This window comes from Oryctolagus cuniculus, chromosome 8 (genome assembly GCF_964237555.1).
Source record: "Oryctolagus cuniculus chromosome 8, mOryCun1.1, whole genome shotgun sequence".
NCBI classification, from domain to species: domain Eukaryota; kingdom Metazoa; phylum Chordata; class Mammalia; order Lagomorpha; family Leporidae; genus Oryctolagus; species Oryctolagus cuniculus.
In genome coordinates, this window is record NC_091439.1 from 129793261 (window position 1) to 129817131 (window position 23871).

Consider the following 23871-nt stretch of genomic DNA (forward strand, 5'->3'; position numbering starts at 1 on the left):
AGAGAAAGGTCTTCCTTTTGCCATTGGTTCACCTTCCAATGGCCGCTGCAGCCGGCGTGCTGCGGCCGGCGTACCGCGCAGATCCGATGGCAGGAGCCAGGTACTTCTCCTGGTCTCCCATGGGGTGCAGGGCCCAAGGACTTGGGCCATCCTCCACTGCACTCCCTGGCCACAGCAGAGGACTGGCCTGGAAGAGGGGCAACCGGGAAAGAATCCGGCGCCCCGACCGGGACTAGAACCCGGTGTGCCGGCACCGCAGGCGGAGGATTAGCCTAGTGAACCCCGGCGCTGGCCCAGGAATTTAGTCTTGATTTGACAAAATTCCCTGCTTCCCTCCAACGTGACTCCTGTTCCGTCCCCTAATGATGCTGCCACCCTGCTTCCTACCAGCAATCATCCTTTCACCCTTGTGAACCATTCGCTTAGTGCAGTAGCCAGCAACCGCCCGAGGGTAGCCTGCTTAGAAAGCAAACATTTATTTCTCATGGGGAAAAGGAGGTGAGAGCTCTTAGGGTAAAAGGTGGGATCCCAGGCCCCTCTCTGCCCCAAAAGTCAGTCCCATGTGAAATGTTACTTGTTACCAACTTTCAGAATTCTCACTAGAGACCTTGTAATTTGAGCCAGATGAACTGCAGGAGAGTCAAAGAGAAAAAATTGACCGCGTGCTTCAGTCCAACACTTCCCTTTCCAAACCCGCAAAGCAGGGACTCAGGAAAACGTCGTCAGCACCCCAGTATAGGGCAGGAACGCGGGGCTGGAGCAGACGCAGCCCCGTGGAGACAGGCCAATCGGGGCTGGGGGTGCGAAGCGCGCCCTGGGCAGAGACGGGAGTGAGGACCTGGACGCCCCAGACAGGGACAGAGCTTTGCCTTGGGGCGCGCGGGTAGATGAGGGAGGACAGGAAACGCCGCGCCAGAGCGCGGGCGGTGAGCTTCATCGCAGCCCTCCCGGAGGCCATTTCTCCATTTTCAACGGGATAAAGATGGTGCGCTGGGCTAGGCTGGTCGCAAGCCGCAGCAGGCGCCTCCTCCACCGCCAACCTCGCTCTGGCCCAGGCCCTGGAGAGCGAGGTGGCCTTCGCGGACGCCTAAGTTACTCGGCAAAGGGGGCGGGGTCTCCCAGCTGCCACCCAATCACGGCGTTCGCTCTCGCTATCTGCATATATTATGCTAATACGGACCTCCCACTCGGAGGCTCCGGCGCCCCGCCCCGCTCGCGTTGCCCGAAGGTGAATATATTATAATGAGGCGGGCTCCCGCGGGGGGTGCTCTGCGGCGGGAGCTGCTGGGCGGGGGTCGGGGGAGGGCCGAGGCGCTCGCCGCGTGCGCACTCACACCCGAGCATCCCGAAGGGTATTTAAGGCTGGCAGCCAAAGGAGCCGCGGAGAGACTGTGGGTAGCGGCAGCTCGCGCCCTTTGGCTCTCCTCTTGCCTGACCGCCCTCTGGCGCCCCTCTCGTGGTCTCTCGGCCTCCCAGCCTCCAGCCCAGTCCAGGTGGGAAGCAAGCCGGCGTGCGGAAAGACACCAAATAGGTGGAAATAAGGCCAAGTAGTGGGAACGCAACAGCTCCGCGCTCCGCGGCGGGGCGAGCGGCAGCCCCTCATCCGCTATCCCTCGGACCCGGCGCGGCCGCTCCCGGGGACCTCGGAGGAGGTGTCCGGTGGACTTCCTTTCGGTTTTGACGCGGTCGCCACCCAGTCCCCTGACGGAGGTGCTCTTCACGCCTTTCTGGGAGGAGGGGAGTAGGCGGAGGATGGTCCTCGCCCGCGGCCCGGACGCTGAGCCACGCCGAGGTCCCTCTCCGCGTCCCGCTCCCGCGCCAGCTAGCTGTGCAGCCACCGGGAGTGAACTGCGGAGGACTCTCCCCGTTTACTTCTTTTCACAATTATTGGAGGTGGTCGAGGGTGGAAGGTGAAGCTGAGGCAGCCGACCCCGCCACGATGCTGGTGAAGAAGCACACGGGGAAAGGAGGAGGCCGGGAGCCCAGACCGGCGGACGCGAGCCCCGCAGGGCAGCGCTGCGCTGCGGCCGGACCCCAGTGCGCGGCCCTGGCAGCCCTCCTGTCAGTGGTGGCCATCCTGTCTTGTCTGTACTGGGGGTGAAAACCAACGACCTCCAGGCGCGGATAGCCGCTCTGGAATCGACGAAAGGGGCCCCTTCCATTCCTCTGCTGTCTGATACCGAGGATCAGCTCAAGGCCATGGTGCAGGAGAAAGTGGAGCGCCTTCTGGCTCAGGGGTGAGAGGCTGGGGTGTTCTGTGAGTGGGTAACATCTTGCAAAGGGGGCGTTCTGTGTGCTTGGCTGTGTGTGCGGTGTTAGGCGCCCATCTGCGCTCCTTGTGGCTTGTGTTTGTGTCTGCACATCCCTGGATAAGGCCGCCTCCGTCTCTGTCATCTTCACTCACTTTTCCTCAATGTTGGCTAAACATGCATGGAGATCTAAAAGGGCAAGGTTCTTGTTTTGTAGCCTAATGAAATGCGTTGCTAACTGTGTGGAGACTTCCTTGTCTAGCTAACATCTGATAACCTTCACCTGTGGTAAGAAGGTTGGGGTTATAGGTGTTAGTAATACACAAAAAAGGTCATCACTCTTAAAAGTGAGATTATTCTGATTAAAATAAATATTTTACAATTGAACGTTCTCATATTAAGAGTTTAAACTTTATTTTTTTTAAAATAGCTTTATTTTTGGTTATGGGTACAGAGCTTGGCGTACTTAGGAATTCGCAGTCCTTTCAGTTGGGAGTTGAAAGGAACCTATGTTGTGTTTAATGATGGCTTTAGAGTTTGCAGGTTTTCTAAAACTTTTCCAGCAGAGAGGCTGTGTGGCAGTGGTTGCCACACAACACCTTAATGCCTTTGACATTCATATATAAAAGACTAGCTGTACCTGATAAGCTACAGCTTACCTGGAACTGCAGCATGTGAGTGCTGGGTTTATGCATTGAGTGTGTATGCTTGAGCCAAGGGAGAAGGGTGGTAGCAGTTGAAGAGTGGAGAAAAATGTTGTACAAATCCAGCAATCCTGATACCATGTCAATGACCGTTTTGTTTTTTTTTTTAGGGCTTGGGTACTGTTACCTTTTGACTAAAGTCCAAGTACGTGTAATGTTATGCAGGCTATGAAATGCTGATCAATCAGGCATACAGCCAGAGAGTACCTAATTCTCTACAATGCTACTGATGATTGTTAATACTTCTCTTCCTACAGAAGTCCTATGAAGATATGGCTAAAATAAGAACTGCAAGAGAAGCACCTTCAGAGTGCAACTGCCCAGCAGGTAAAATGGAACTTACTTAACGAGGTTGTCTCCAGAGCAGAGCATTTTAAAACAAAGGTCTTGAGTCTGCCAAGTCTACCTGTAATAGTAGTAAAGAAAGAATGCAGACCCAACTTGCTTTAATAAAATCAACATGTCTCGGGCAAAAGGATGGCAAAGAGGGCCTCAAATATTATTTTAAGAAGCATGCTAAAGTCTGTTGTGGTATAGCAGAGGACACAGATAATCACGAAGGAAAAATACAGGCAAAAGGATGTATACAGAGAAAAGTTCTTAGATTCACAAATTGAAAAATATTCTTTGAGTTGTATGAACTTTTTTAAATGTCTGTGGTAAAGCGGGCTGTAGAACTGTTGGATTTAAATGCTTTGGTGGCTAATGTTGCGTTAAATGCAGGTTTCTTTTATGTGCCCAGTGGCATGTGATTATATTGGGAATCCCCTTCTACTTTTCATGTCCACATTTTTCTAGTCTACAGAAAAGTTCTCTATCCTATAACTAAAGCTAAGGACTAAAGGCAAATTAATTCTTTATCTGGAGCTTCTCACTACAAACCATTTCATTCACAGTGACTTCTCTGAAGAGCTTCTTGTGTGTTTACCGTTTTTCTGTGTAGCTTCAGGGAACTGTATAAAGACAGCATGTGAGAAGGACAGAGATCTATCAATCAATAATACCCATGAAATCTTCCTTCATAGACCTTTGAAGTTTGGTGGTCATCTGTCAAACTAACATTTAAAAACTCTTGGAATACAGCCATTGGGAAAATCTAGTGAAGTCAACAGAGACAAGACATTAACTAACACTCCTATGAGATGTCTTGATGTTTATTTCAGATAAATGCTGTTGGTTTATTTATGGACAATTCAGTTTCTTTTATCATACATGTGAAGTGTTTCTTTTAATGTTAGGAACATGATAGATATTTAAAATGCCATGAATTATATAGTGATGTTTCAGTGAATGCTGGACCACATATACCATAAGGGTACATTGCCTAGTGACAATGACCAGCCATCCTGGTTTGTCTAAGTACACTCTGATGTTGGTAGAACAATGCTTAACAGTGTAATTCTCAGAATGTATCCCTGTCTTTAAGCCATGCATGGGTGTGTATGGAAAGGCTAGTTCCTGTAGTTTTTTCATAGTCTGAGATTGTTTTCTTTCCACTTAATAACTTGTTTTGATATAGCCCAACCAAGCACCATGTTAAATTTTAAGTGCCAACTCCAGCTTGTACATCATAAAATTTTTACTGTGTATATTCTACTATGTTGTTAATCATAATGGAGCTGTAATTTTTAAGTAAGACTTTTGATCAGAAGACATGCACCAAGTAACAGTGAAACAAAGAGTTAACACTTGACATTGTAGGATTCATTCTTACTTGTTTTAAGTTGGAAAAGACCTCAGAAATCAGATATTCAAGGAAGGCACTTTTCTAGTGCAGGAATTAACTCACAACAGCCTCATCAGCCTGTGGGGATTATTTAAATTCCCAGGACAGTTGGTAGAGGACTTCACTGATCATACCAATTAGAGTCCAGCATTGTGTGTGTGTGTGTGTGTGTGTGTATGGTAGCTTTACTAGCTGTATGAAAAGTAGCTAGTGTTTATAATTGTTATAATTCTTAGTGAACTTGGTATAAAGTAGAATAGTGAGACCCCTAACACTGACTTCAATTTTCTGAAAAAGATGTAAATGCTGCATAATGTTTAGTTAGGCTAGTTATTGAAGACGAGCTTGTGATCTGGAAGAAAGCTGTTACATTTAGAATTTACTTTATCATGGAAGATTATTTTGAACTAGTTTCACATCAACACGTCAACATAATAATGAAGGGTGACTTTCTTGGCTTTTTTTGTTGGCTCTCACTAGCAGCTGCTTTACTTTCTTGCTACCACTAGAGGCCCACATTGCATCAGGGTTTACTTGGCAAGTTGTGAGGTAACCTTTGGAAGGTGTGCATTCCGTGACACAGAATCAAACCAATTTGTTGCTGACAAACCTCTATTGCATAAACACTTCCTTTGGCCTGTGGAATAATCTGAATCATGCAAATAAAGGCATTTTGTTGAAAATAGTATACTGGGGGAAACTAGTTATTTTAAGTTATGGTCAGTCAGTAAGGCATTGTCTTAGAGAATGAATGGCTGGCCAAGAGGATTAGAAAGGAGATTGGGCACTTCCCCCTAGGTTTACTGTAACCTTGGTTTGCAGCAACTGAGTCGTCACCCAGACATCTGTTTGTAGGGCAGAGAGAGACAAGTCTGTGACCTCAGCTCAGTTCCTGTGGACAGATGCCCACCCCTTGAAGTTGACACTCTGTTGACAGTCTGCATCACAAAGCCAGAGACCAATTCTGAAGAAATAGCACTGTGTGTTTATGTTTGTTACAATTGCTTTTGATAGAATTCAACTCCAGTGAGGTTTATGCAGGTAGGCTGTAAGGGAATCATAGATTTTATAAATAAAAAAAAAATACACAGGAAGGTAGCTCTGCAGCAGGGGGATGAGAAAGACACTTTACTGGATGTCTTCTATTTACAGGAGACACTATAATTTTCCCAACTGCTAAATGAGTAAAGTATTGATAATGTTATTTCACAGATGAGGAAACTGGTACTTGAAGGAAGTGATTAACTTAACATACTAAAGGCAAGGATTCATGCCCATATCTGACAAACTCAAAAGCCCAAAGTTTAATGAGAATAAGAGTGAAGGGCCAGCGCTGAGGCATAGCAGGTAAAGCATCCACCCATGACGCTGGCATTCCATATGGGCACCAGTTCATGTCCCTGCTGCTCCACTTTTTTTTTTTTAAAGATTTTTTATTTGAAATCAGAGTGTGAGAGAGAGATCGAGAGTGAGAGAGAGCGAGAGATACCAAGATCTTCCATCAGCTGGTTCACTCCCCAATTGGTTGCAATGACCAGAGCTGGGTCAATCTGGAGCCAGGAGCTTCTTCCAGGTCTCTTACCTGAGTGCAGGGACCCAAGGACTTGGGCCATCTTCCACTGCTTTCCCAGGCCATAGTAGAGAGCTGGATCAGAAGTGGAGAAACCAGGACTTGAACTGGTGCCCATATGGGATGCCGGCACTTCAGGTGGTGGCTTTACCCACTATGCCACAGTGCCGGCCCCTGCTGCCCCACTTCTGATCTGGCTCTCTGCTAATGGCCTGGGAAAGCAGCAGCAGATGGCCCAAATGTTGGGTGCCTGCTGCCCACTTAGGAAACTTAGAGCTCCTGGCTCTTGGCTTTGACCTGGTCAAGCCCTGACCATGTGTGGCCATCTGGAGAGTGAACCAGCAGATGAAAAAGCTTTCTGTAACTGACTTTCAAATTAGCAAATCTTTAAAAAAACAAAGCAATAAAGGTATGTTTTAGAGCTGGTAATCTTGGATTGGAATTCCACATCTGCTCCTAAATAACTGATCCTGCCCAAACTAGTGAGATTCTCTATTTTCCAGTTTCTTCATTTGCAAAAAATGGCCAATAATACTTTGCTTATAAGGTGATAATACTTGGACAATCTAACATATTACTAGTGTTCATTAGATAACCATTGGTATTCTGGTACTGTGTACCATTTAATTCTAATCTAGTCCACAGAGACACATGATATAAATGGGAACAATGAGACTTGAGATGTTATAAAACTTGTTCAAAACCCAGTGGCTTATTAATGGTAGGTTTTGGACTAAAACACTATGGTTAATTAAACTAGTACATCTGTAGTTCATTTATGCAGATAATCATACATGTCAGTATCTCTCTTGCTGCTATCTCAGTGAAATTTGGTTCTTTACAGGTATTTCTGTTAGTTCCTACATTATTTTTTGCCAAAATCACATAGAAGAATTTTGACCTTTTAAATATAGCAACTGAAGTAGCATGGGGATAGTAAAGAATGTCTTTACAGTTTTTCATATGAGATGTTTACAAGACATTATGTATCTACCTCATTGTCAGACCTAGGTTTTAACAGCTTTATTGAAGTATAACATAATATTTATCCATTTTAAGTAAATTTATAGTTGGACAACTATCCCCACAACACAGTTGTAGCTCTTCTGTGTCACCCCCAAAATATTCCCATTTTCTTTTTTCATGTGCCCAGGAGAAGCTCTATTTTTAAATGTGTTTGCTTTTAGGAAACTCCCACATAATTTTTGAAGATGCACACAAATTGAAGCTCTGTTTAGCAGAATATTTGATTTAGCAGTAGCTGAGCCATAGAAATTCCATTGGCATTGGTGGCTTGGCTGATGTAAAATTTGACTCTGATGTGAGAGAATGACTCTTTGCTATGGCTGTAGAATTCTGTTTTGGGTTCTGTGTTTTGAGTCCTGCATAAAGTATGTATAACCCAGGCATATTTCTGGAAGAGTTTGCATGTTCCAACTGATAAAGAGCAGTGGGAGCCAGGCAGCCTACCAAATGGAGTTTAGACCACAAAGGTCTGTACGGTATTTATCAGTCATGTTGCTGTCCAGGGTATTAGATGTAAGACCCTCTGTTGTGTAATAGAGAATGGGAATGGGGACTAAAGAATCCAAAGTTCTGATCCTGGCTTTGTCATTAATATGCTATACAATCTTGGGTGGATTATTTCCAAGAACAACTTTTTGAGACTATTTTCATATCTCCAGAATAGGAATGATGTACAGTAATGGTCTGTGAAGCACATTTGTCAGTTCTCTATAGCTGAAGAGCCTACCATAAATATACCAAGTACTGCACTAGAAAATAAGGAAAGTGCCGATGTTCAAGGTCAACTCAATATCTACCCTCATGGAGTTGCATATCAAAGAGGATTATGGTTATTTTGAAGTGACATGAATATACAGATGTGACAAGTACAGCTCAGAAAAAGCATAATATAATTTGAAGCACATGACAAGTTAGCATTTTTATTTTGTAAATACTACAGATTTTTTTCCATTGGGAGGAAAAAGAAATGTATACTTCTCCTTTGAAATTCATAGTAGTGGGAAATCTGGCTTCTGATGAAAAATAAAAGCTCTAGTAACTAATAAAATGTTGACTTGCATAGCCTCACTTGGCTTTTGGCTTTCCAAGAATTTATGGGTGGATAAAGGTACAGTGAATCTTGTTCTACTTATAATGATACTGCAACTAAAACAAGTGTACACACACACACATACAGAAAAAAAAAACTTTTGCTATGGAGAAGGTTGTTGAGACAGAAATTATGAGAAGGATGCATTCTGCTTTTCTCCTGAAAATAGATTTATGTTGAATGTCTGTGGTGTGGAACAGAACTGCCAGACCTGCACATTGCATGATAACTGTCAAATTGACATAGCTGTGTCATCTGGACAGTTTAGTTAGAGACAACAAAAGATACACTAGAGAACTTGGGATATCCTTGTATGCCCTCCAAGTCTATGCAAATGATTATATGTAAAATACAAGTAAATGCAGGCAAACAAAAGTACCTCCCATTCATAAATGTGAGTGATAGAGCCCCTGAGTACTGACTTTATGGCATCTTCTCGGTTTTTGGAAATCATTGTTAATGATAGCTCTAAGATTGTCCATTATGTCCCCTCATTTAAGAAGAACTTTAAATTACCTCACTGATATAAATTTATCATAGAATACCTGTATTTCCTAACATGATTTTTATTTACCCTGCATTTTTTCCCCTAACAAATTGCACAATGAATGGAAAAAGTATATCAAGTAAAAGGATGATAATGTATAGATTTCACTTATATGAGGTAAAGAATAATCAGAAACAGTTTGCAGAAATAAGGCAAATTAAATATTGTGAATGTTACTTAAATGAGAATAGCAGGTGTTCTTCTCTTGTAAGGCCAAATGCTACAGTGTAACATCCCAGTACCTCCAAGCATTCATATTAAATTGTGTAGGTCCCAATGAGTAAAGACATTGGGATGTAACACTCAGGTGATCCAGTAGTGATGGCTGGCAAAATACCCTGTTCCCTGAAGGACAAATTGCCTCTTGAAACCATGTATTTATTTCTTAGCTTTTCTTATCTGTAAGTAATTAAGAAACTAATTCTTCAGATATGTTTCCCTCTCTCAGCCTAGTAGTTCTATTCTCCATGAGCTGGAAATTATTTAAGAGAAGGCTATAAATTCTGCACAGCATTAGATTCCTTCTAGCTCATTTGAAGAATGTGTAGGTACAAGTAGCCTCTGGGAGTCCTGATAAACTACTCTGCTTCCAATTGTTATGTAATTGTGCAAAATCAACTACATGGCTTTAAAAACCCAGTGTCTTGGGCAAACATTTGGTGCAGCATTTAGGGTGTCACTTGAGATACCTACATCTCATATCCGAGTGACCAGGTTTGGGTACTGGCTCCTCTGCTTCCAGTACAACTTCCTGAGACCGTCCATCCTGCAAAGCAGCAGATGATGGTTCAACTACTTGGGTCTCTGCCCCTATATAGGAGACCTGGATTGAGTTCCAGGTTCCTTGCTTTGCCTAGACCTAATTCTCGGTATTGCAAATAATTGGAGGATGAATCAGCTGATGCAAGATCTGTTGCAGGCATTTGGGGTTGAACCAGTGGGTGGGAGTTATCTCTTTGACTCTGTATTTCTCTTTCCCTCTGCCTTTCAAATAGATAATTAAAATAAAAAAGAAAGTAATACAGAAGAGTAAAATACTAAAGTGGAAATCACAAATTAAAATTGAGTATTATTTAGCATCATCTCTGTCTTCTTCAGTGACCATTTTGTGAGTCATCTAAATGCTAAGATTCCCTGAGAAAATACCATGAGATGGCAGGTGCCTCTACTTTGTGCCCACAAAGAGGAAGAACTGAGCTGAATGGCAGGACTTTCCCTATTCTTGCAGCTCCTTCCCAGCTGAATCCCTACTTGATTTCTATGTCTTGACCTGTCTTTGCAATTGAAGAGATTAATGGTAGAAGCAAATTTCTTCAACATATTTGAAAACTAGAGTGTCCTATCAGCTTTAAGACATTTAAAAGAATCTAGTAAGTTTTACATTCAAACTACTTGAAGACATTTGTTATTTAATAGATAAATTTACAGATCTGAATTTTGGATAGAATTCCAAAAGCCAGAATAAATGAACTAAATGTAATTGAATTTACAAGTTCAGGATTGGGTGCTTCCCTTTTATAATTTCTGAGTATATAGAGTCACTTCAAATTGCTAACATGCTTTTGATATCATTTCATCTGGGGTCTCCCTTTCACCTTCAGCTGGTACCTAATATGATAGTTAAATTGCTTTCTTTGTTTCATCTCTTACTGCTTTTCGTAGTCCTATTTCTAAATTTTTCTTTTTGCCGTAAAGGCATGTTTAGTGGGGGTAGATCTTATTTGCCAAGAAGGCAAAAATGGTGTCTGTTTATTTGCATATTGATTTTAGAAGCATTGGTCTCTTGGATTATGTGTGCAACATTTTCATTTTTGGAATTTAAATGTGTCTGACACATTTTTTAAACACAATTTTCACATTTAGAATAAGTGGCTGAGTAAATTGTGTGAGTTGTAGCCAGCTCTTGTTTGTACATTTAGGTATATCGAAAGTAATGATGTAGTTAACTAAAAGCAGTCAGGTAAGGTGGAAGAAGGGCCTATTGTTTCCTCTTTTTATAACCAGAGTTCACATATTAGAAGAGTAAAAGAGGGGAGGAAAATGTCACCTGTATTTCTTAGTCTCTCAGAATTATATCTCCTGTACTACCATGCTTAAAAAGCCTGGCATTTTAGAGTTTTTATAATAATGTAATTCTGAACAATAGGGAGCCAGAGAAATTCTCCATTAAAACTGCATTGTGGCTCCCTTTTTAGCCTTAATTTGCTATGATTAAACGTGTCATGAAAGTGAACAAGTTCCTTACCTGGCATTCCTGTATCTTAGGTCAGCTCTGAGAGTTGTCAAAGGTGAGTTGTTTGTCCTTCCAGTAATTCCAAAACTCTCAATTTGTGGCCTTATAGGCTCTAGAATCTTGCTGGAATTTTTTAGATATATATTATGTGATCATAAGATAAAAGTGATTTTTACAAACAATACATAAAAACGAACCTTTAACTTAGAGTCATGCCAAAAATGCTTGTAAGTTCTGGGACTCCTAAGTGAACTTTCTAAAACAATTATAGCACAAGATCAGAGAAGGGAAAGTTGGAATGGAAACAAGATTCTTAAATAACTGTCTTTCTGAAGATAGTTGTCTATGTGATTGGGGGTCAAGTGGGTTAAGAGGGTCAAAGAACGCATGACTTTCATGGGCAGATCCTGATACCTGCTAAGTGGTAAGAAGTCCCATGATATAATTGTATTCTACTTGCCAAGGGAGTGGGTTGAGTCTACCAGTCACAGTTTGGAGCTCTTTGACTTGACTCTGGTTTGTATTTATGTATATTTGGGGCTCATTGTAGACCTCTCTATGGAAGGTTCTCTATAAAAGTTGATGATCGATGATGATGATGATGATGAAGGTCTGAAGCCTTGGCTTTGTTGAGGACTTTTCCTGTGGTTCCTCTCTTTGCATGCACTGCTGCCCTGAGCTGCATGTATTTTAACTATTTCCTTTGAGGACCTTGTGAATCAGCATGCATAGAGAAGCCCAGACACATCCTGTAGATCAAGCAGGTCAGGGGTTTTACAACATTTTTCTTAGAAGTTGAATCTTTGGACAAGTGAAGTCTTATGAGAAACCCCGGTAGATGAAATTGGACACAATGTTAGGTTGCTACACTTGTTGACCTAGGAGGACGGAAGCCAAAATCCTACAACTCTTCCTTTCTGCTGCCCATTCCTTTATGTCATGGTGGCCCATAAGTCATCTCCCTTGGGCCTTGGGATTCTATGGGACACTGTGAGAAAATTCCTATGAGTCCAGTTCCCACTGTCATCCAACTTGCTATGTCTAGAGGAACCTTCCACTTGTTAACACAGACCTTATCTTCAAACTTCTGCCCTAGAAATATTGCTAGAAATCAGTGACAGAGTCCAGAAATGACTATTAGTTTATTATCTCTCTAAGGCAGGGGTGGGGAATTTCTGGCTTGTGGGCAGTATAAGGCCTGCAGAATCACTTATTCTGGCCCTGCCAAGGCAACCACAGGGAGCATTCAAAATTCAATACATCTCTAGCAGGCTGATTTTTAAGTTGACACTTTTGTATGACTTGTGAGTGATGTTATGAATATCCAAATGGCCCTTGCCAGGAGAAAGTTTCCCTACTCCTGCACTAAAAGGTTGTAGTGTTTCGGCAAAAAGGACATGTGGTCACAATGGTAGTGCTGGAAAGCTGGGACTTGCATCATGTAGCTGAGCATGGTAGTGTTCATGAGAAAATTGACACTTCGTTCATCCTTTTTCTTAAAGGCACTTTTTTTTTTTAATGAGATTTTTGTTGTTGTTGTTTATGTGAAAGGCAGAGTGATGGAGATCTTCCAGTGCTGGCTCACTCCCCAAATGGCTGCAACAGGCATGGCTGGGCCAGACTGAAGACAGGAGCTGCCAGGACTCTTTCCTGGTTTCCCTCATCAGTAGCAGGGTCCCAAGTACTTCTGGCAGCTGAAGCCTTCCCAGGCACATTATTAGGGAGTTAGATTGGAAGCAGAGCAACTGGAACTTGAACAGGTACTCCAATATGGGATGCTGGAGTCATAAGCTGCATCTTTACGTGCTGCACCACATTGCTGGCCCCAAACCACTTTTTCTTTTTTTAAGCCTTCTAGTTACAATATTGTTCTTTGATTCCAGATCCTCATATGAGGCTTTTTTTTTAAAATAAAGAATTACTTATTTGAAAGGCAAAATTAGAGGGGGAAGGAGAAAGAAGAAGAGGGAGATCTTCCATCTGCTGGTTCTTTCCCTAGATGGCTGCGATGGCAAGGGCTGGGACAGGTGGAGGCCAGGAGTTGGGAGCTTCTTCAGGGTCTCCCACATGGGTGCAGGGGCCCAAGAACTTAGGACATCATCTGCTTTCCCAGGCACTTTACTAGGGAGCTGGAGTGGAAGTGGAGTAGCTAGGTCTCAAACTAGTACCCATGTGGGATGCCAGCATCACAGGTGGCAGCATTTTATCTGCTATGCCACAATGCCAGCTCCCATATGTGGCTTTGTCACCAAATTACAGCAATCTATTGCCTTTTAAATTTATCCATATTTATTTAAAGCACTTGATTTTTTGACTGATAGCTAATACTTGTTCACAAGGTATTATTTGAAGAATAACTTGCCCCCAAATTAGAGTTGTCTGTCAGTATCTGAGGGGGGAATTGGTTCAAGCCAGAACTCTTGTGGATGCCCCAATCTGCAGATGCTCAAGAACCTTATAGAAAGTGATATATTGGGGCCAGCATGGTGGTGCACTAGGTCAATCCTCCACCTGCAGCACTGGCATCCCATATGGGTGCCAGGTTCTAGTCCCAGTTGCTCTCTTCCAGTCCAGCTCTCTGCTGTGCCCTGGAAGGGCAGTGGAGGATGGCCCAAGTGTTCAGGCCCCTGCACCTGCATGGGAGACCAGGAAGAGGCGCCTGGCTCCTGGCTCCTGGCTCCTGGCTTTGGATCGGCATAGCTCCAGCTGTTGCGGCCATTTGGGGAGTGAACCAATGGAAGGAAGACCTTTCTCTCTGTCCCTCTCTCTCACTGTCTGTAATTCTACCTGTCAAATAAAAAAAAAAAGAAAGTGATATATTTTTATATAACCTAGGCATATTCTTTTATATACTTTAAGTCATCTCTAGATTACTGGTAATGCCTTCCAATAAACTCTCTGTAAATAGTATTTTTAAAAAATTTTTTTGATTGATATAGGTTCCTATCTGCCAGACATTCCCCAAATACCTGCAAAGCCCAAAATAGGGGAGCTGGGAACTCAATCCTGGTCTCCCGCATGGGAGGCAGTAACCCAATAATGATCCATCACCTGCAATTTCTCAGGAACTGCATTAGCAAGAAGCTGAAATTGGGAGCTGGAGGCCAGTATTAAACCAAGGTACTCCAGTATGCAATACAGGCATCTTTTTAAAAAATATTATTTAAGTAATGCAGTTTTCATGTATTTCATGTGTACAGGTTTAGGAACATAGCAATACTTCCTCCCTCGCCCTCCCTCCTACCCACTGTCCAACCCTTCCTCCTCCTCTTTCTCACATTCTTAAGTTTTACAGATTTATTTGTAGTTAACTTAATAATCATATAGTTAACCCTACACTAAGGAAAAGAGTTCAACAAATAGTACAAACAGAAAAAGAACTGTTCGTCAACAGAAGAGGCAAGGGCTATAAATAATCATTGAATCTCAAAATGCCTATTTTACACCAATACCTTACATTTGAGATACTCTAATAGTTACCTGGAATGAGGGAAAACATGATTTCTGTCTTTTTGGGACTGGCTTACACTAAATATAATGGTTTCCAGTTGCATCAATCTTGTTGCAAAATACAATATTTCTTTTTTTTTTTCTTAAACAGTTAAGTAGTACTCCGTAGTATATATACACCATAATTTCTTTTTCTAGTCAACAGTTGATAGACATCTGGGTTGATCCCATATCTTAGCTATTGTGAACTTTGCTGCTATGAAAATGGGGGTACAGCTAATTCTTTAAGATGCTGATTTCTTTTGGTTTGGGTAAATTCCCAGGAGGAGGATGGCTGGGTCGTATGATAGGTCTATATTTAGATTTCTGAGGTACCTCCATAGTGTTTTCCACAGTGGCTGTACCAGTTTACATTCCCACCAACAGTGGACCAGGTACCTTTTTCTACCACATCCTCACCAGCACTACTATGAGAGCCATTCTAACTGGAGTGAGGTGAAACCTCATTGTGGTTTTGCTTTTCATTTCCCTGATGACTAGTGCTCCTGAATGTTTTCTCAAGTGTCTGTTGGCCATTTGAATGTCCTCTCTTGAAAAATGCCTGTTCATGTCATTTGCCCATTTCTTAACTGGATTATTTGTTTTGTTGTTGTATTTCTTGAGCTCTTATATTCTGGGTGTTAACCCTTTATCAGTTGTGTAGTTTGCAAATATTTTCTCCCATTCCATCAGTTGCATCTTTACTTTGCTGAGTATTTCTTTTGCAGAGCAGAAGCTTATCAGCTTGATGTAATCCCATTTGTCAATTTTGGCTTTGATTCCATGTGCTTCTGGGGTCTTTTCCAATAAGTCTTTGCCTATGCCAATGTCTTGCAGAGTTTTTCCATAGTAATTAGATGGTATCAGGTCATAGATTTAGGTCTTTGATTCATTTTGCGTGAATTTTTGTGTAAGATGTAATGTGTCAGTCTGGTTTCATACTTATGCATGTGGAGTTCCAGTTCCTGCAGTACCATTTGTTAAAGAGCTGTTCTTGCTCCAGGGATTGATATTAGCTCCTTTTTCAAAGATAAATTGGTTGTAGATGCTTGTATTGATTTCTGGAGTTTCTATTCTGTTCCATTGGTCTATAATTCTGTTTTGGTGCTGGTACCAGGATGTTTTGATTATAATTGCCCTGAGGATGTCTTGAAATCAGATATTGTAATGCCTCCAGCTTTTTGTTGTATAAGATAGCTTTAGCTACTCAGGGTCTCTTGTTTTTCGATATGAATTTTAGTATCACTTTTTCTAGATATGCGAAGAATGTTATTGGTATTTTGAATGGGATCATATTAATCTGTAAATTGCTTTTGGACATTTTGATGATGTTGATTATTCCAATCTGTGAACATGGAAGATTTTCCATTTTTTAGTGTCTTCTATTTCTTTCTTTCTTTAGTGTTTTGTAATTTTGATCATAGATATCTTTGATATCCTTGGTTACATTTATTCCAAGGTATTTCATTCTTTTTGGAGCTATTGTGGAAGGGACTGATCTTAAAATCTGTTTCTTAGCCATGACATTGTTTGTATATACAAAGGCTATTGATTTTTCTGTGTTTATTTTAAATCCTGCCACTTTACCAAACTTTTTTATGAGATCCAATAGTCTCTCGTTGAGTCTTTTAGATCCCCTATATAGAATCATGTCATCTGCAAATAGGGATAGTTTGATTTCCTCCTTTCCAATTTGTATACCATTGATTTCTTTTTATTGCCTGATGGCTCTGGCTAAAACTTCCAGGACTAGATTAACTAGCAATGAGAGAATGGGCATCGTTGTATGGTTCCAGATCTCAGGGGGAATGCATCCAGTTTTTTCCTATTCAATAGGGTGCTGGCCATGGGTTTGTCATAGTTTTGATTATGGTCAGAAATGTTCCTGTACTCAATTTGCTTATGGTTTTCATCATGAAAGGATGTGTATTTTATTGAATCGTTTCTGTGCATCTATTAGGAATATGGTTTTTGTTCTTCAATTTGTTAATGTGACGTATCTCATTCATTGATTTGCAAATGTTGAACTACCCCTGGGATAAATCCTACTTGGTCCAGGTGAATGATCTTTCTGATGTGTTATTGGATTCGATTAGCCAATATTTTATTGAGGATTTTTGCATCTATGTTCATCAGGGACATTGGTCTGTAGTTTTCTCTCTTATCTTTTTCTGGCTTAAGAATTAAGGTAATACAGACTTCATAGAAGGAGTTTGTGAGGATTCCATCCCTTTCAATTGTTTTGAATAGCTTGAGAAGAATTTGAATTAGTTCTTTTTAAAATGTCTGGTAGAATTCAGAAGTGAAGCCATCCTGTTCTGGGCTTTTCTTTGACGAGAGTGTCTTTATTACTGATTCAATGTCTGTCTTTGTTATTGGTCTGTTTAGGTTTTCTATGTCTTCATGACTCAATTTTAGTAGATTGTATGTGTCTAGGAATATATCCATTTCTTCTAGGTTTCCCAATTTGTTGGCATACAAGTCTTTGTAGTAATTACTGATGATGATTCTTATTTCTGGAGTATCTGTTCTTACATTTCCTTTTTCATTTCTGATTTTATTATTTTGGGTCTTCTCTCTCTCTCTCTCTCTTTTTTTTTTTTTGGTTGGGCCCATGGTGTACCAATTTTTTTATTTTTTCAAAAAACTTCATTTTGCTTATCTTTTTATTTATTTCAATTTTGTTCTCTATCTTTCCTCCTAATTTTGTGTTTGGTATGTTGCTCTTTTTACAGGTCCTTGAGGTGCACTGATAGCTCATTTTTTTTATACTTTTCCAATTTCTTCACATAGGCACCATTAAACTTCCCTCTTAACACTGCTTTTGCTGTATCCCATAATATATGACCTATTGTCATCTTCATTTGTTTCCAGAAATTTTTAAATTTCTTTTATAGTTTCTTCTGTGACCCACTGTTCATTCAAGACCATGTTGTTGAGTCTCCATGTGTTTGCATATGTTCTAGAGATTCCTGAGTTGTTGATTTCCAACATCACTCCAATGGGGTTAGAGAAGATGCATTGTATGATTTTGATTTTTTTGAATGTGCTGACACTTGCTTTACAGCATAACATATGTTCTATTCTAGAGGAAGCTCAATGCACTGATGAGAAGAATGTGTATTCTGCAACTGTGGGGTGAACAGTTCTATAGATATCAGTTCTCTTTCTGTGTTTGTTTGTAGCACATCCTTCAGCACCTTTTGTAAGGCCAGACAAATGGTGACAAATTGCTTCAATTTGTGTTATGGAAGGTCTTTATTTCACCTTCATTCAAATGAGAGCTTTACAGGGTACAGTGTTCTGGGTTGACAGTTTTTTCTTTTAAGGCTTGGACTATATCTAGCCATTCTCTTTTAGCTGGTAGGGTTTCTGATGAGAAGTCAGATTTGAGTCCGACTGGAGATCCTCTGAAAGTAATCTGGTGTTTTTATAGTGTACATTTTAGAATATTTTCTTTATGTTTTACTGTACAAAGTTTTACTACAATATGCCATGGTAACAATCTTTTCTGGTCATGTCTGTTAGGACTTCTATGTGCTTCCTCTACTTGGACGTCCCCTCTTTCTCCAAATTGAGAAAGTTTTCTGTAATTATTTCCTTAAGTAGGCTTTCTAGTCCATTCTCTATTTCCACACTTTTAGGAAATCCTATGACCAGTATTTGATAATGTCCCATAATTCTCCAACACTGATTTTAAGTTTTATATTTTCTTTGGTCTGACTGTAAGATTTCCACAGATTTGTCTTCTTGCTTGGATGTTCTTTCTTCTGCCTTGTCATGTCTGCTCTTAAGGCTGTCCATCACATTTTTTATTTGCTCTATTGAATTGTTCATTTCTAATATTTTAATTTCTCATTAAAAGCTGAATTGCATGGAAAAATTTTTGATTCATGTCACATAGTGTTTTCTTTAGCTTGTGGATTTGTTTCTGATTGCTTTTGAGTAATCCTGGGATTAAGTTTTTTTTTTTACTTTTATTTAATGAATATAAATTTCCAAAGTATGGCTTATGGATTACAATGGCTTACCCCCATAACGTCCCTCCCACCCGCAACACTCCCCTTTCCCATTCCCTCTCCCCTTCCATTCACATGAGGATTCATTTTCAATTCTCTTTATATACAGAAGATCAGTTTAGCTTACATTAAGTAAAGATTTCAACAGTTTGCTCCCACACAGAAACATAAGGTGAAAAATAATAGATGATTTTTTAAATGATGATGAAATCAGATCAGACCTATTGTCATGTTTAATCCCAGTGAGAGTCAAGTTGGGAGTTGATAATTTCTTTTTTTTTTTTTTAACAGAAGATCAGTTTAGTATACATTAAGGAAAGATTTCAGCAGTTTGCACCCCCATAGAAACACAAAGTGAAATATACTGTTTGAGTGCTCGTTATAGCATTAAATCTCAATGCACAGCACATTAAGGACAGAGATCCTACATGAGGAGTAAGTGCACAGTGACTCCTGTTGTTGACTTTGCAACTTGACACTCCTGTTTATGGCATCAGTAATCTCCCTATGCACCAGTCATGAGTTTCCAAGGCTATGGAAGCCCCTTGAGTTCGCCGACTCTTATCTTGTTTAGACAAGGTCATAGTCAAAGTGGAGGTTCTCTCCTCCCTTCAGAGAAAGGTACCTCCTTCTTTGAAGACCTGTTCTTTCCACTGGGATCTCACTCACAGAGATCTTTCATTTAGGTGTTTTTTTTTTTTCCAGAGTGTCTTGGCTTTCCATGCCTGAAATACTCTCATGGGATTTTCAGCCAGACCGGAATGCCTTTAGGGCTGATTCTGAGGCCAGAGTGCTGTTTAGGACATCCACCATTCTATGAGTCTGCTGAGTATCTCACTTCCCATGTTGGATCACTCTCCCCTTTATTTATTCTATCGGTTAGTATTAGCAGGTACTAGACTAGTTTATGTGCTCCCTTTGACTCTTAGTCCTTTCATTATGATCAATTGTGAACTGAAATTGATCACTTGGACTGGTGAGATGGCATTGGTACATGCCACCTTGATGGAATTAAATTGGAGTCCCCTGGTATGTTTCTAACTCTACCATTTGGGGCAAGTCAGCTTGAGCATGTCCCAAATTGTACATCTCTTCCCTCTCTTATTCCCACTCTTATGTTTAACAGGGATCACATTTCAGTTAAATTTCAACACTTAAGAATACCTGGGTATTAATTACAGAATTAAACCAGTCGTATTAAGTAGAACAGACAAATAAAAAAACTGCTAAGAGGGATAATGTATTAAGTTGTTCATTAACAGTCAGGGTTATGCTGATCAAGTCACTGTTTCTCATAGTGTCGATCACACTTCAACAGGTTTCCTTTTTTGTGTTCAGTCAGTTGTCACCAATCAGGGAGAACATATGGTATTTGTCCCTTTGGGACTGGCTTACTTCACTCAGCATGATGTGTTCCAGATTCCTCCATTTTGTTGCAAATGACTGGATTTCGTTGTTTCTTACTGCAGTATAGTATTCTAAAGAATACATATCCCATAATTTCTTTATCCAGTCTACCATTGATGGGCATTTAGGTTGGTTCCAGGTCTTGGCTATTGTGAATGTGCTGCAATAAACATTAGGGTGCAGATCGCTTTTTTGTTTGCCAATTTAAATTCCTTTGGGTAAATTCCAAGGAGTGGGATGGCTGGGTTGAATGGTAGGGTTATCTTCAGGTTTCTGAGGAATCTCCAGGCTGACTTCCATAGTGGCTTGACCAGTTTGCATTCCCACCAACAGTGGGTTAGTGTCCCTTTTTCCCCACATCCTCGCCAGAATCTGTTGTTGGTAGATTTCTGCATGTGAGCCATTCTAACCGGGGTGAGGTGAAACCTCATTGTGGTTTTGATTTGCATTTCCCTGATTGCTAGTGACCTTGAACATTTTTTTCATGTGCCTTTTGGCCATTTGGATGTCCTCTTTTGAAAAATGTCTATTGAAGTCCTTGGCCCATCTCTTAAGTGGGTTGTTGGTTTTGTTTTTGTGGAGTTTCTTGATCTCTTTGTAGATTCTGGATATTAACCCTTTATCTGTTGCATAGTTTGCAAATATTTTTTCCCATTCTGTCGGTTGTCTCTTCACTCTCCTGACTGTTTCTTTTGAAGCACAGAAACTTCTCAATTTGATGCAATCCCAATAGTTGATTTTGGCTTTGACTGCCTGTGCCTCCCGGGTCTTTTCCAGAAATTCTTTGCTGTGCCAATATCTTGAAGGGTTTCTCCAATGTTCTCTAATAACTTGATGGTGTCAGGTCATAGATTTAGGTCTTTAATCCATGTTGAGTGGATTTTTGTGTAAGGTGTAAGGTAGGGGTCTTGCTTCATGCTTCTGCATGTGGAAATCCAGTTTTCCCAGCACCATTTATTGAATAGACTGTCCTTGCTCCAGGAATTGGTTTTGGACCCTTGATCACATATAAGTTGGCTGTAGATGTTTGAATTGATTTCTGGTGTTTCAATTCTGTTCCATTGGTCTATCCATCTGTTTCTGTACCAGTACCATGCTGTTTTGATTACAACTGCCCTGTAGTATGTCCTGAAATCTGGTATTGTGTTGCCTCCGGCTTTGTTTTTGTTGTACAAGATTGCTTTAGCTATTTAGGTCTCTTGTGCCTCCATATGAATTTCAGCACCATTTTTTCCAGATCTGAGAAGAAGGTCTTCGGTATCTTGATTGGTATTGCATTGAATGTATAAATTGCTTTTGGGAGAATGGACATTTTGATGATATTGATTCTTCCAATCCATGAGCATGGAAGATTTTTCCATTTCTTGGTATCCTCTTCTATTTCTTTCTTTAAGATTTTGTAATTCTCATTGTAGAGATCTATAACGTCCTTGGTTAAGTTTATTCCAAGGTATTTGATTGTTTTTGTAGCTATTGTGAATGGGATTGATCTTAGAAGTTCTTCCTCAGCCGTGGCATTGTCTGTGTATACAAAGGCTGTTGATTTTTGTGCTTTGATTTTATACCCTGCTACTTTGCCAAAATCTTCTATGAGTTCCAATAGTCTCTTAGAGTTCTTTGGGTCCCCTAAATAAAGAATCATGTCATCTGCAAAGAGGGATAGTTTGAGTTCTTCCTTCCCAAGTTGTATCCCTTTAATTTCTTTTTCTTGCCTAATAGCTCTGGCTAGAACTTCCAGAACTATATTGAATAGCAGTGGTGAGAGTGGGCATCCCTGTCTGGTACCAGATCTCAGTGGAAATGCTTCCAACTTTTCCCCATTCAATAGGATGTTGGCTGTGGGTTTTTCATAGATTGCTTTGATTGTATTGAGGAATGTTCCTTCCAAACCCAGTTTGCTTAGAGTTTTCATCATGAACAGGTGTTGTATTTTATCAAATGCTTTCTCGGCATCTATTGAGATAATCATATGGTTTTTCTGCTGCAGTCTGTTAATGTGGTGTATCACATTGATTGTTTTGCGCACATTAAACCATCCCTGCATACCAGGGATGAATCCCACTTGGTCTGGGTGGATGATCTTTCTGATATGTTGTTGCATTCTATTGGTGAGAATTTTATTGAGGATTTTTGCATCTATGTTCATCAGGGATATTGGTCTGTAATTCTCTTTCAAGGCTGCATCTTTTTCCGGCTTAGGAATTAAGGTGATGCTGGCTTCATAGAAAGAATTTGGGAGGACTCCCTCTTTTTCGATTGTTCTGAATAGTTTGAGAAGAATTGGAGTCCGTTCTTCTTTAAATGTCTGGTAGAATTCAGCAGTGAATCCATCTGGTCCTGGGCTTTCCTCTGTTGGGAGGGCCTTTATTACTGTTTCAATTTCTGTCTCAGTTATGGGTCTGTTTAGGTTTTCGATGTCTTCCTGGTTCAATTTAGGTAGGTTGCATGTGTCCAAGAATCTATCCATTTCTGATAGGTTTCCCTGTTTGCTGGCATACAAGTCCTTGTAGTAATTTCTGATGATTCTTTTTATTTCTGTGGTGTCTGTTGTTACATTTCCTTTTTCATCTCTGATTTTATTGATTTGGGTCTTTTCTTTTTTTAGTTAGTTGGGCCAATGGGGTGTCAATTTTGTTTATTTTTTCAAAAAACCAGCTCCTCATTTGGCTGATTTTTTGTAATTTTTTTTTGGATTCAATCCTTGCTGCTCCTCCGCACGCGGAGGAGCCGCACCGGACCGGGCGCTTGTTGTTTCCCTTTTTTTACAAGTCCTTTCTATAGTAAAGTAAGAATAAGTAAACAGCAAACTCCCAAAGCAAGAATGAGTAGAGAGAAATGAGAAAGAACGAAGTAACGAACTTCCCCGCGAACTCTCCAACGCACTCTCCAACCAACCCACCATGCCGTCTCTCTCCTCCTATATAGTCCTCTCCACCAATCCCAACTCGGCTGCCCACACGCCGAGCACGCCGCTCTCCTCCAATCAGGAGCAGCTCCTGCAGCTTGTCAAGTTGGTGAGAGGCAGCTGGGTAGAAGCTGTTTACTTCTCTCCCAGCGCCATATTGTGGGAGAGCAGATGCATAGAATAAATCTTAATTCCAGTAACAGTATAGTCCGAATTGCTCCCCACAGATCCCCCTTTCTTTTTATTTTTTGGCGTTGATACGCGCCTGTGTAAAGTTCAGTGTGATCTTCATGCTATTGACTCTTGTTTGTCGTGCTACTTCAGAGTTTGTTGAAAAATGTCCCGTATTCCAAAGATCCCAGGGATTGGTTATTCATTGTTTTCTTCCTCAAATGGAGTTTTCTTCTTCTAGATCTTCTGCTGGCAGGTTTATCAACCGAATTCTTCTCTCAGGGGTCCATATTGGTTGTGCCGCACCCTGTGGAAAAAAACAAACGGCGCCTCGTACTCTTCTGAGTAAGGGGAACGGGCCTTTCCATTGGTTGTCCTGTAAATCCTTCCACATTACCCACTGTATTGATTCCTTATCAGCTGATTGAGTATGCATTTCTGCAGGTGTTTTACCGTTCTTTTTCTTGTTCAAAAAATTAATTGTATAAAGAGCTAGGGCCAAGATGTCCTTGTTGGATGTGGCCATTTCCCCTATTCCCCCTTTTTGTTTAATTATTAAATTTTTTAAATATAAGTGAGCGCGTTCTACCACAGCTTGCCCTTGTGGATTGTATGGAATACCGGTAATATGGGAGATTCCGAATTCTTTCAAAAATGCAGCAAAACGCTTTGATGTATACGCTGGGCCGTTATCCGTTTTGATCACATGAGGAACTCCCCAGGCTGCAAAAGCCT

At 41.0% G+C, this 23871-nt stretch overlaps 2 protein-coding genes across 12 annotated transcripts in view; both read left to right on the plus strand.

The window, feature by feature from the left end:
- The window catches only part of LOC138843592 (rho GTPase-activating protein 20-like), a 1064354-nt gene that overhangs the window by 260995 nt on the left and 779488 nt on the right, over positions 1-23871 (plus strand). The window lies entirely within an intron of this gene.
- LOC103346233 (protein transport protein Sec24B) overlaps positions 1-23871 on the plus strand; it is a 230300-nt gene that overhangs the window by 73748 nt on the left and 132681 nt on the right. The window contains 1 exon segment of the mRNA XM_070048243.1: positions 3211-3280. Coding sequence (XP_069904344.1) covers positions 3211-3280 — 70 coding nt within the window.